Source organism: Mercenaria mercenaria, chromosome 12 (assembly GCF_021730395.1).
Source record: "Mercenaria mercenaria strain notata chromosome 12, MADL_Memer_1, whole genome shotgun sequence".
In the NCBI taxonomy this organism is placed as follows: Eukaryota; Metazoa; Mollusca; class Bivalvia; order Venerida; family Veneridae; genus Mercenaria; species Mercenaria mercenaria.
The window spans coordinates 25,569,767-25,583,005 of record NC_069372.1 but is presented as its reverse complement, the minus strand read 5'-3'; the positions used below and the strand labels follow the sequence as shown (position 1 = coordinate 25,583,005).

At 34.0% G+C, this 13,239-nt stretch overlaps 1 protein-coding gene across 1 annotated transcript; it reads right to left on the bottom strand.

Annotated features, from left to right (window-relative positions):
* Positions 1–3,673: 3,673 nt before the first annotated feature.
* LOC123533196 (uncharacterized) lies at positions 3,674–7,045 on the bottom strand. Its single transcript, XM_045314834.2, has 2 exons — positions 6,329–7,045; positions 3,674–5,719 (listed from the first exon to the last, which is right to left on the bottom strand). The coding sequence occupies exons 1-2, from the start codon at positions 7,043–7,045 to the stop codon at positions 5,348–5,350; spliced, it is 1,089 nt and encodes a 362-aa protein (XP_045170769.2). The 3' UTR covers positions 3,674–5,347.
* Positions 7,046–13,239: the final 6,194 nt, after the last annotated feature.

The following is a 13,239-nucleotide window of genomic DNA, read 5'->3' as shown; positions in this document are numbered from 1 at the left end:
GAGCTGAAATATTTTGCATGTAAATTATCAAAATTTATAATGGAGTTCTTTCAAGCTTGATTGAATCACCACCCCCAGGGCAATATTAGTCTCTCTCTGTGGATTATCAATGTACTTCTAATCTTATACAATATAAGTTTAAAATTTCCAGAATGCCCAGAATTTAGAAGTTAACAATTACAAATTGTGAATTTTTACTATGACTGTCATAACCCACAAGGTCTAGGTGGGCGATTCAGGGCCATATTCAGGACCATATGGGTCCTCTTGTTTTTATTGATATCATAAACAATAGCAGTGAATTCCATATAACTTTGCGTGTAAAAAAAAAGAATATTCATTTGAAGGCTTCTGGTTTTGTATTTATTTAACTTCAGAGTTTGCCTTGAATTTGTACCAAATAAATTAACTTGAAGACATAATATAAAAGAAATTGGAGAATAAATTTTTCATACTTGATGACAGCAACCAATTCCTGAAATTTGCATTTTAAAGTTGTTAAAGTTGACGAAATGTTGCCATGTGAACACATACACTTAAAGCGGCTTAATAACGGTATTTTGTCTAAACCCTTGGAAAAAGGTAGGTACCTGTGACATGCCAATCAAAACGCAAAATGCCATTCAAAAATTGATTGTGGTCACCTTATGCCATCAGACAGACAATCAACATTCCATGTTGTATTGTCCGCAAGTATTGGCCTGGCACTCATTAATCTTCGCCAATATTTTCGGGCGTTTTCGTTAAATTACGCAGTACTAGTATCCTGAAAGTATCCATATTACTAAAGTAACATGTAAAGCTAATCGATGACATGCTGGCGTAGAGGTAAGGTGTCTGACTTCCATGCACGTTACCACGGGTTCGAAATCACTTACTGAATAGATCTCTTTTTTTTTCAATTATTGTACTGTATCGTTTACCTTATTTTATGTATCATATTTTATGAATTTTAGTTGTTTTCTCTTGTGGTACTTTTTTTTTGGAACGCTAGTGACAGGTAATTTGCCTTTTTTATCTAAGATACTTTTAAACCAATTTTATTCCACTTTTTTACAACGGGAAAATATGATTACTCTTAAGAAATGAATCATAAACATCAAGATACGTTTGATCAAATGAATAGTAAGTCTGCATATAAAATTTGAGGAAAAAAAGGTATGGCCAGACGTAGGACTCGAACCCACAATCCTGATATTGAGGTATTGACAGATAAACGCTTTGTTTGTACAACCACCTGCACATGTGACATTTTATCAATTAAGAACGATATATGTAATATTAAGTTATATCGCTATTTATGTTCGGACACCGAAAATTAATTTACGGATATATACGGAACATTCATGAGTGCCAGGTCAATACTTACGGACAATATTAACTCGGTATTACTTGTGTATGTATATGAAACGATATTGACTGTGTTTGGATTAAACAGTTATAGGACCGCTAACTGATAAGTAAGTCCATTTGAAGAGTCACTTGATACATGAAACAGTAAAAAAATCAACCCTGAGGGTACAAAAATGGGTCATTTCGCAACATGTTGAAGCCCTAGAAACTCTGGCTACTCTGGCAGAAGTCCGTTTTATGAATCACTTGATACATAAAACACAAAAAAAAAATCAACCCTGAGAGAACCAAAAATAGTCAACAATCTTCTCACAACTCTCCAATATAGCTTCCGTTCCAAACATAGCTGCGAGGCTCAACTATTATCCTTTATACAAGAAATTTTTGACAGTCTCCAATCTGGAAACAAACAGAGCTCATTTTAATGGATTCGACAAGATCGATCATCAACTCCTTCTCTATAAACTCGTGAAACTTTGTGTCTACAGAATCTCTCTATCCTGGATTCAATCTTTCCTTAGTAACCGTTCTCAAGGTTCAGTGTTTGGTCCTTGTCTCTTCCTTTGTTTTATCAATGACCTTCCTGACTCTGTTAAAGGTAGAATACGCTTATTTGCTGATGACACCATCATATACCTCAACATTGACTCGTTAATATAGACTCTTACAAAGTTCAAGATGATCTGACAAAATTAGAAGAATGAGAACGTAATTGGTCTATGGAATTCAATTCTGATGAATGCGAAGTAATAGGAATCTCTAAAACAAGAAAAAATATCATCTTTCCATATAAATTACTTAATCAAGAACTAAAAACTACAGAAAATGCTAAATATCTTGGGATTACTATTAGTGATGACTTAACTTGGAAACACATATTGAAATTACATCTTCAAAAGCTAGTAACACTCTCAGATTTATAAAAAATATGTACAATGTAATAACAATAATGTCAAAGAAACTGCCTAAAAGCATACGTTTGCCCACAATTAGAATACTGTAACACCATATTGCATCCATTGCAGAAAAAACTTAGCAGAGATTATTATCATTATTATTATTATTATCATTATTATTATCATTATCATTATCATTATCATTATCATTATTATTATACCAGATTTGTTGAGCGCCCATTTAATATAAAATATACGTTCAAGGGCGCATAACAATTAAACATGTGACATATCGCAGATATGTAGGAAAATCATAAAAACATGGCACATGCAATATTAAAACTGAAACTGAATGATTTGATTAATGGATATTTGTACATCATTTTTCGGGATGCAAGTATTCTTCTATGTTCTAGTGTCTGCCATTTAAGAGTTTCAAGCATTGATGTTACGCTGCTTTGGTATGAATAGCCAGAACATGTAAAATCCTGATAAAGTCTTGCTACTCTGCCTAATCTGGCCAGAGTAACCAGAGTTCTGGCTACTCTGGCTGAACTCGGCCTACTCTGACCAGCCAGAGTAACCAGCGTTCTGGCTACTCTGGCTACTATAAATAGCCAATTAAAATTAGTTATTAACTTGAAATTCAGTTTTAATTAAGTTTCATAATCAAACTCAGCTAAGACTGAAAATTTTTTGCGAGCACGGGACCTGGTTACTCTGGCTACTCCGGCTGAACTCTAGCTACTCTGTTAGAAACAGCCAGAGTAACCAGAGCAAATGATATCCTGGTGACTCGGGCTACTGTGGCTTATTTGGCTGACCAGAGTAGCCAGAACATGTTAAGAATCTAGAAACTATGCCTACTCTGGTTGAATTCTGGCTACTCTGGTCAGCCAGAGTAACCAGAGTTCTGGATACTGGCTGAACTCTGGCTGGCTACTCTTGTTGAACTCTACTCTAGCTGGCCTCTGGCTAGTCTGGCCAGCCAGAGTAACCAGAGTTCTGACTTCTCCAGCTGAACTCTGGCTACTCTGGCTAGCCAGAGTAACCAGAGTTCCGACTTCTCAGGCTACTCTGGCTAAACTCTGGCTGAACTGACTTCTCTGGCTGAACTCTGGCTAGCCAGAGTAACCAGAGTTCTGACTTCTCTGGCTGAACACTGGCTACTCTGGCTAGCCAGAGTAACCAGAATTCTGACTTCTCTGGCTAAACTCTGGCTGAACTCTGGCAACTCTGGCTAATTTCACGCACATCATTTACCCGTACTGTGGTTTAGCCAGCCCTTGCGCGTGGTAAGCTAAACCATGTTTTCGGCTGCATCCAAATGCAACTTGCGGCGTCACAACACATTATCGCTCTCACAACCAACCTCAAGATGTAGATTTTGTGATTACATGTAGAAAACGTAGATGAGGTTTTGGTTTAAACATATTTAATTTCTGAATTATTTTCACAATATGAGTATAAATATACAATAATTTTAAAGGATTGGACGAGAAGCTTTATCTTTTGGATTTAACAATGTAACACTAAACAGCAGTAAAGATTTCTACGTTGGTTTCATCTGATAGGGCAGGATCACCTTGTAAAATAACATTAAATGATGGAGTGCAAAACTGGGATTAACATGAAACAATTGTATTCTTAAGTAAGAATATCTCAGGTATACGAAAAAATAGTGATAGGGAGTTTCTACATCCCCGCATTCATTGGAGATTCAGTAATGTTTTTGGCATGAAGCTCAGAAGATATAGAGCTGCAATGCAATGCGTACGTAGCCTTGTATGAAGTATTTGTGTTTTTTTTCATTCCTGTCAGAAAGTACTTTAGAACAGTAGGGACATCATTATATGCTTAAAGGACGCTAAAGAACAAGCATTACGTATTTCATCTGGAAGCGCATTGAAGTCCCGTATGATTGAGGTAAGGAATTAATTGTAATACAAGAGATCACAGAGTGATCTTGGCGCCCACTATTGTGCCATTTTTTAATGTTCCAAATTTAAAGACTAATATAAAAATCTCTAATATTAGAGATACACTAAAATTAATACAAAAAAGTGTCTTACCAACACATGTTCCCACAGAAAAGTGTATTTTCTTTTTCGATAGGACTAATAATAAAAAAAGTTAGAAAAATACCTAAAATATTGAAAATCTAAAAATAGACTTATTCTTGGAATTTAAGGGGAAATAACCCAGTACAAAAGTTAACAAGAGAGATGACACCATTTATGCGTTATATGTATTTTTTTCTTTTTTTACGGAAACAGGGAATGCACATAATTAAAATTATTTATTTTATAACTATTAAATAATTAGACCCATACCCTAAACAAGAAAGATGACATCATTAATGACGCAATTATTTTTTTTTTCTTATTATGGAAACAAAGAATGCACATATAATTACATATATCTTAATTAATAATTAAACCCAGAAATTTCAGTACTAAACAGTACTAAACAAATTAATCATCAATCTACTAGGGTAATCAATTCACTGCTGAGTTGTAATAGGAAAATAATGGACAATAATGGACAACTTGAATCATTATCTCATTAGTGTCTGCAGACTTTATGATCCTTCTACAGGTAAGGCCATAAAAAACCAATTAACTACCTGGAGGGCCATTGGATATAAAATTATATCGTCACCTCAACGCATGAAGTGGATAACTGCATTGACTTACTCACTTTCTGCGCTAAAATGACGATATTAGAAATCAAAATAGACAAAGGGCCATAACTCATTAAAACATTGTTGAACCAGTCTGATTTTCAGGGGGACACAACTAGGGTACCAACACATCATTCTGACAAAGTTTGGTCAAAATCCGCCCAGTAGTTTCTGAGAAGATGCAATAACGAGAAATTGTTAATGGACGGACGGACGGACCACGGACGCAGAGTGATCTGAATAGCCCACCATCTGATGATGGTGGGCTGAAAATGCAGTATGTGTGAATATAGTCTGAATATTTTCATATTTTATCATTGATGAGGTTTTCTCGTAGTCTACTGGTCATTCTCTTTCGAAACTTATATCTAGCATACTGAAAAAGAACACATCCAAGCATAATCTCCCCTACTCCTCACAGAAATGGCAGAGTCAGACAAGGAGCTGATGCTAGCTTGGGATTGGCTCGGTAGACATGTAACAGTCTTTCAGTGATACTGAAAATTGCAGTTGCCACCGTTTTCACATCCGGTGCATAGTGTGCAGCACAAGGCATGCGATAGACTGGTTCTACGCCATCTTCTGTATCACCAAGAATAGCTTTGACGTCATCAACAGTTTCCGGTTCAGGCATTTCGCTGGTTCTCTTGTCTCGAAGCTTTGATCCAGTGCAAGGTCCAGTTTCTTCAGCAGCTATGTGTTTATAATGATTTTGATGAAAGAAGTAACACTGTTCGTCCGCATCTCCCTCGAGAGGAACGTTTCTGACCTTGACCTCAGTCTTTCCCTAAAAATAACATATAGATACCCTCATTGCTGCACTTCAATAGCAAACATAACAAGTAGTAAAAAAGTGTGTCTTTAACAGTAGTTTGAAAGACCACATTGAAATTTACATTACTGGCTGGCCTTAACCAAAGGTTCAGGGTAAGCAGCTGAAAAGCATGGTAGAGATGCCCTGCGTCAATCGTCCATAATATAAATTAGAAATCTACTTCAAACTACAGGTAAGAAGTATATCAAACTTGACCTGTAGTGTCATGACATGGACCTCAGTCTTATTTGATCAAATAGTTCCATTTGACAGCGTATATCAGTCAGCAATAAAACTTGCAAAACCTTTAAACAACTTCTTCAGTGAATATTTCACTTACATTGTACTTGGTCTGTAACGTCCTTGGAAATGCCTTTCATGAGATTGTTCCATGCAGCTGCTTCGCTTTACAGCGCTTAGGGACCAAAAGGCAAAAAATGAAATGACCCTTAAACGAATTCTTCTTATGAATTGATGGATGTCCACCAGTAGTGGAAAGAAGCATTCTTGTAACAACCTTTCATCATCATCATCATCATCATCATCTGTTTTATTATTTATCAGTAGATCTGTTATTATTACCTGCAGTGGATATACTTCCATCGAGCACATGTTGGTTCCATTAATAGCGGCAATATTTATACCCAGCCCGTAAGCACATCCATACGGTTTACTTTCCATGGCAGAAGAACATTCTTCAATGGTATTACACGCGAGTAGTGAACGCATCAGTATTGCAATGGGAACTCCTGTCCTGTTTACTTTCTTTGGTGATAATGAGTTCAGGGTTATTACCAGAGACTTATTCATTCCAAAGCAAAATCCATTTAAATAACCCGGGTAATTGAAAGATACAAACTGCTCAATCACGCGCTCTTTCTCGTCTGCTATAGTCACGTGCACAATACAAACGTAGGAAGACACGTCTTCTGTCCAGTCGTCGTTATGTCCGATAATCCTGCATTGTTTCCTATTAACCAGAACATCAGTGCACCCTTTCTCACCATTTTCTTTGTCATCCGTTCTTCTAAACATTTCTTTCAAGTGACAAAACTTTAGTTCTGATGAAATCTGCAACAGAAAAAGCTCTTCAAACTTCACTTCCGCCCCATCCGCCATGCCCTGGATTTCTGAAATAATATTCGAATGGGACGTACGGACGGTTGACATGTACTGATCAACTATCCGTTGTCCTTTCTTTCCGTTGCAAAATGTTCTATACTGTTTAAATTCGTTTGAAGTGTCTGTGTAGTCCTGAATCCATCCTGGAAGAATTAATTGAAATCGAATAAATGACATTTACAAGTAATGAGTATACATATTTACAAGTACATAAATAAAAAGCCTCATTATAAATGTGAAATTTATAAAAACTACAGGCTCGCTTTCGGTCATGCTATATGGATGAAACTTACATTTAACAAATCTAAAACATCTCACATTTCTTTTATTGGGGCAAATAAACTAATAGTATAAGAAATGATGGTTCTGACACAGTTTGACCTCATTTGAACCCTTATCCTTGACCTAAACTGACCAATGCTGGCAAACTCAAAAAAACATCAGGTTTTAACAAAGTACTGTGAAAATCTCTAGTTTGACAAAGTGAATCTATTTTTAGTAACATTTACAGTGTAAACGTTTATTTTTAGATCGTGTACAATGTTCACGTTTACGTTTACAGTGTAAACGTTTATTTTTAGCATTAGTGGAATTTCTATGTATTACATTACTTCCGTGTACAATGTTCACGTTTATTTATAGTAACGTTTACAGTGTAAACGCTTATTTTTAGATGGAACCTAAGTTCCCTAAGAACCGTTGGGTCTGATCAGCAGTAATTGGTTTTAAATGTTTTAAACGTATATAGTATTTCAATGTGAAATAGGAAATAGTCATTTATTCATTTTGTTTTACATTGTTAACTTTTAGTATTTTGTACAATAAATCATACATTGTCATACCATCTTGTAACATTTTAATGGAAAATAAACAATAGTAACCACACAATACACTTGTTCGTCTTGATATTGTATGTTCTTGTATTTTACATCTGGGATGTAACTAATTACTTCTTTTGGTGGAGGAAGTCCGAATGGGTCAAGGTACATTTTATTTACATAACATACCCTGTGTTCCAGACCCAACAGAGTCGTCCAAATTGATTATTCTACTTTCGAACCTTTGGTCCTCTTGTTTTTGGAAAATTTCTTTCTACTAAATACACCCCTAAATTTTGATTTTTTAATGTTTTACCAATTGTTCAATTTCCAAAGTTAGAAATAGGTTTGTTTTAAAATTTTTTTTTACAAAAGGGAAATTTCGTCTGTAAGGTCTCCATTGAGAATCAATTTGTATACCTTTTCCACTAAGAAGGGATGAAAATAAGAGGAATACCCAAACAAGCAGCCAGCATACCTAAGAACCCACCGTCTTGTTTTTGTTTTTGTGATAATTTAATTACTCCAGATCCCTTTAATTATTTTTTTTGATTAGGTGTAAGATATGGCGGTATCATGTTTCTCTTATTATTAGCTGCCGAAATCATACCATTTCCAAGTATTTCACTAACACCCGTTCTGGCAAGATCGGACAAAGCTCCGACGCCTAACGGTCCTAATATTTTTGGAGCTATTTTGCAGCTATCGGAAGTACTGTTCGACCTAACAGACTAGCCAAAGCTCCCAAGAACCCCCCATTTTGCCCTTGACTGGAAATGTGCTTTTTTGAAATTGTAATTTCTAATCCCTTCTTATTCCTAATAGACTTTTCAATTTGATTAATCTGTGTTTTTGTTAAAAGTAAAGGAAAGTTTCCATGCAATTGCTCATATTTCAATCTAAAAGTAAGTGGAATTTTTGGAAGTTTTTTCTTTGTCCATCTGTTAAATTTTCTTTATATTCAGTATAATTTGATGTCATTATATATTTTATATATATTTTATTTAAACAATAAGAAGTTCATTTCTAATAGTATTTATTTCAACTGTTTCACCATACAAAACAATTGCGAAAACACGGATATTAGCTGCTGGCGGAATATTTAATATAACTTCTAATGTAATATGCTTAGGATCTTCTGTAATTACTTGTTTTTAAATTCTAAGTTAAAATGAAAAAATCCAAACAATTTTTTCAAAATTTGACATATTTAAAAGACTTCCAGTAGTTTTATTAATTTTGTTTATGAGAATAATTAAGAACATCATCATAAATTCTTGATATACTTGTATATACCGTTTCGGGATAAAAAAAACACTATTACCAACTTCAAGATGGCAATATTCCAGCCTGCAATTAGCATTTGCTGCATTAATTTTAATGTATCTAATAAATGTGGATTATGTCCTATGAATTACTTTTATCAGGTCGTTGAAAAATAAACAAACACATGTTCGGGTTTTGTTACAGCCGGCTGTTTCTAAAAGTTATATTATTCTGTTGTGTATCTGTCGACTGTGTTATCATTTCTCGGAGGTATTTCCTCCTTGTATTTGTATATCTTTCAGAAATTAAATTAAGTCCATAATCATTAAAAATTAAACGTGGAACCCACAAAATTAATTTAGTCACAATTACCCTACCTGCATCGGCAGTATTATCTCTGTAAATTAATTCATTATCATTTGTTAATTATAGTGATATTTGAATTTGGCTTGGGGGTAACATGTTTTGTTCCAAACCCTGAAAAAATGAATAACTATTTAACGGAATTTTAGCATTTACGTTATTACCACCTTGGATTTAGAACTTCCTAGAAGCAAAAGCTGAATTATATGTGACTTGGTCTTTCCTGCTGTCGGCAACAGCATTTTCATCTAAATAAATAAATTTATTTGTTCCAGTTGTTTCTGCATAATCCTTAGATAGTTCAACTAAACATTTTACTTTTATTACCTTGTATAATTATTACAGTCACAGACAATTTTTCCTTTTTGTTTAACTATTAGCTGATCAATTAGTGAAGCTGCATTATTAATTAAAAGGGCATTTCGATCATCATTCCCATAATTATTACCATTAGCAAGTTTAGTAACTTTAAAACTTATTTCCCAAATACCATTAAACCAATCAAAATATGAACTTTTATCATATATTGTAAAATGAATCATTTTTTTTGTTGTTTAACATTATTTTCTAAGAGGGTTATTAAAGGTGTATCTAATTAAATAGGAGTTATTTTCGTATTTTTTCCCACAATACTGTTTTGTTCAAAACATATATATTATATATCTTTTTATTTTTTAAAAAAATTATCTGTTAATACGTCCACGCCGAGCTGAAGCCGCCACAGACATCAGGGGATCAAGGTCCAGTCCAGATCTTGACAATATTTTATTTATTCTTATATCAATATCCTCCTCATTATTTGAATTTGTATTTTTGTAATTCCTTAGCAATTAAATTAACAAACAGCAGGTGTTACAGGTTTTTTTTAAACTTCTGATTTTTTCTGTAATTTTGTTAGCAGCTAAATTCCCGACTTCCGTTCCAATCTTTTTTTTGTTCCACTTTCAAGTGCAGATTTTCCTGCAGCTTCAATAGCTTTTTTTTCCAGCACTACCAATTGAAGATGCAACAGAAGATGAAAACAATTTTGTTAAAATGTCAAAGATACCTGAACCATTTTGAGCGTAAAAAACATAAGGAACTGACGTTCCTGACCAAGGATCAACATAAATAAATATTCCTTTATTTTTTGTCATAAACATTTTTTGTACATTATATATTTATATTTCTTTTAAAATTAGTGTAAAACTTGTTTCAACTTCATTAAAATTGATTATTCTACCAAATACATCTGTAATATGTATTCTTATTGAATTTATAACATTTTTATTAATTTCAGAATATCCGACTCTGTTTGGCTCTTTTGTAAAGGGAAATAAGCTCTTTTAAAATCTGCAGTACTTAAAGCATAGATAATATCACTAAAATTACCATCAAAAAGTGAACTATCAATAAGATCACAATGAATGTAAATGGTATCTACAGAGTTAGTTAAAATTTGGGGTGGTGGGTAGTTCCCCATTCAGTTTTATCTAAAAAAAAATCTCATATCCAAGCAATGTATGAAAATTTGATATTCCCAAACCCAACTTAATTATTATCACGGATAAAAATTTTAAGATTTTAAAACTACTTAAATCAAATTCCAAACTTATTGGAGCAATTTTTTGTTTTATCAAATTCTTAAAAATCACCATTGCTTATTAGTTTCCTTTATATAATTATTGATGTCTGTATAACTGTAAGAACCATTTGTAAATATGATATCTTTCGATTCTTTACCATTATTATAACGAATTCTTTTATTATTGTATTCATCACTAATACTATAAGTAGTGTGTTTGTGAGAGATCTGCAATCTCAGGAGCCGGAGCAGAGCAGGAGCAGAGCAGGAGCCGACTGCGTAATCAATTAATTAATTAATTAGTTAATTAGATGCTTGGGGGAGATTGCATCATGCGGGTGTTAATTGCACAATCGGGAGATTTAATCTCATTTGCTGAGGGCAGAAAAAAGTGTATTGAAAGGGATCAGGTGTTTTTGGCCACTGCTTATCTTGATCAATTAATTAGTTATATAATTATGATTAATAACGATTCTGTTATAAGGACAAGTGTACACTCCGTCAGCTGTAGGGAGCGTAGACAAAGTCAAGTAGACTAAAAAATGGATGCCCGAAAGAATTTCGAGATCAGACAACGCAGGACAGTGCGCATGCTAGAGTTTTCATTAAAGGTTCACTATGCACAAACTGTGGTAGATAACATAGAATACGCCACAATGTCGGCTTGCTGCGGGTGCGAAATGCACGAGCAAGCGAACTTCAACTTTATCATATTTTTATTTTATTGGTTACTTTGTGAGTGTTTTGGAATTCCAGAGACAATGGCCTTTTTTTGGTGGATAGTCTTGATTATCATTAAAAAATTTCTGACAGAATGTAAAACAATTAAAATGTGAATTTGGATTTCAGAAAAGAAAATGCACATGTTATTTAAAAGATGTTTTTAAACGAACTAATTATTCACAATGAAGTTAGATATGCATAATGAAGATTTTTTTAAACATTACGGGTTGTTAATAAATGCAACTTTAGCTAGGGGCCGTGCGGATTTGTGCCCCTTTATATCACTACCTCTCATAAACAGATTCAAGGCACGGTCTATAATTTTTTTGCTTGGTTGCGTTCTATGTTTCTAACTGGCCTTCTTATAGATTTTAATAATGGCTGATGGAATTTTTTCCCATCATTATATGCCTTTTCCCGATCGGGGTTTTTGTTCCCATCTTTAAATGTTGCCCTATTGCGGTGAAGTACAGATAATTCAACAAAACAAAATCATTAAACTTGCGCAGATGCAGCTGCTGTTTCGCCATCTTGTCGTGCGTTGCAATGTTTTTCATTGCTGCCCTATGTTCTATTGATGCTTTGTCAATAATACTTTTGAAAGTATAAAATACATTTAGCACACCCTTTAACTAAAACAAGACGTTAAAAAACCGCATGAAATGTTCATTTCTGTGAACTGATATTTGAACCGTTACGTACAGTTTCTCCGCCTTCCCAAATGAATATGTTAACAATATATTTTTATTCATTTTATGTTACGTTACATCAACCCGAGTCCATCCCTTTTGAATAAGCGTTGTATTCTAAGCGCTTTTAAATTCGGATAACGAAATTAAAATTTCATCTTTACTGCAAAAGACAAGAACAAATTTTAAAAGTGTTGTATTTTCTCTATGTTGCAAAAGATTTATACTGTTGCAATGATTTACAATAGGTAAAGTTTGTGAAACTCAAACCCGTTGAGATATTGTTTTAAAAAGTGGGAATTGATGGTCCTTTTGCTTACACCCTTTTATATGGAAGTACTGAGGGCAAATATTGACTTTTTATCATGCTGTATAGTTACGTGAACCTTAGGGAAAGCAAACATAGTCAGGCAGTTCATGCTTTTATCTTCTTGCCCCCGAAAACTGTATCCAAATACAAATAATCATATACTAAGAATAAAACAATAATATTATACCCTCTCAACTTTCACAGCGTTAAGCTCGTCATGGAATCGAATATCTTTGCGTTTAAAGTTATTGTAATACTTTCAAGATACCTGACAGAATACATAGATAAAGCTACATAATTATTATTGAAGAAACGCGCGCATTGCTAAGGCGATTTTCTTTGTGTACCGAAAGGGCTATTTATACGTGAAAAATTCGTTGTGCACATAATTTTAAAAGATCTCTAAATGTATCTCAGCACTTTGTTTATTCATTCGCCGCTTATCATCGTTAAAACGAATTCGTCCCGCCGGGGCCCAAGAATGAAAAACATCTGTATTTGTTAAAGACCGTTTTTTGTATACCCTCTAAACTTTCACAGCGTTAAGCTCAATATGGAATCGAGTATCTTTGCGTTTAGTTATTATAATAAAAACTTTTAAGATACCTGGCAGAATACATAGATTTAAGCAACATATA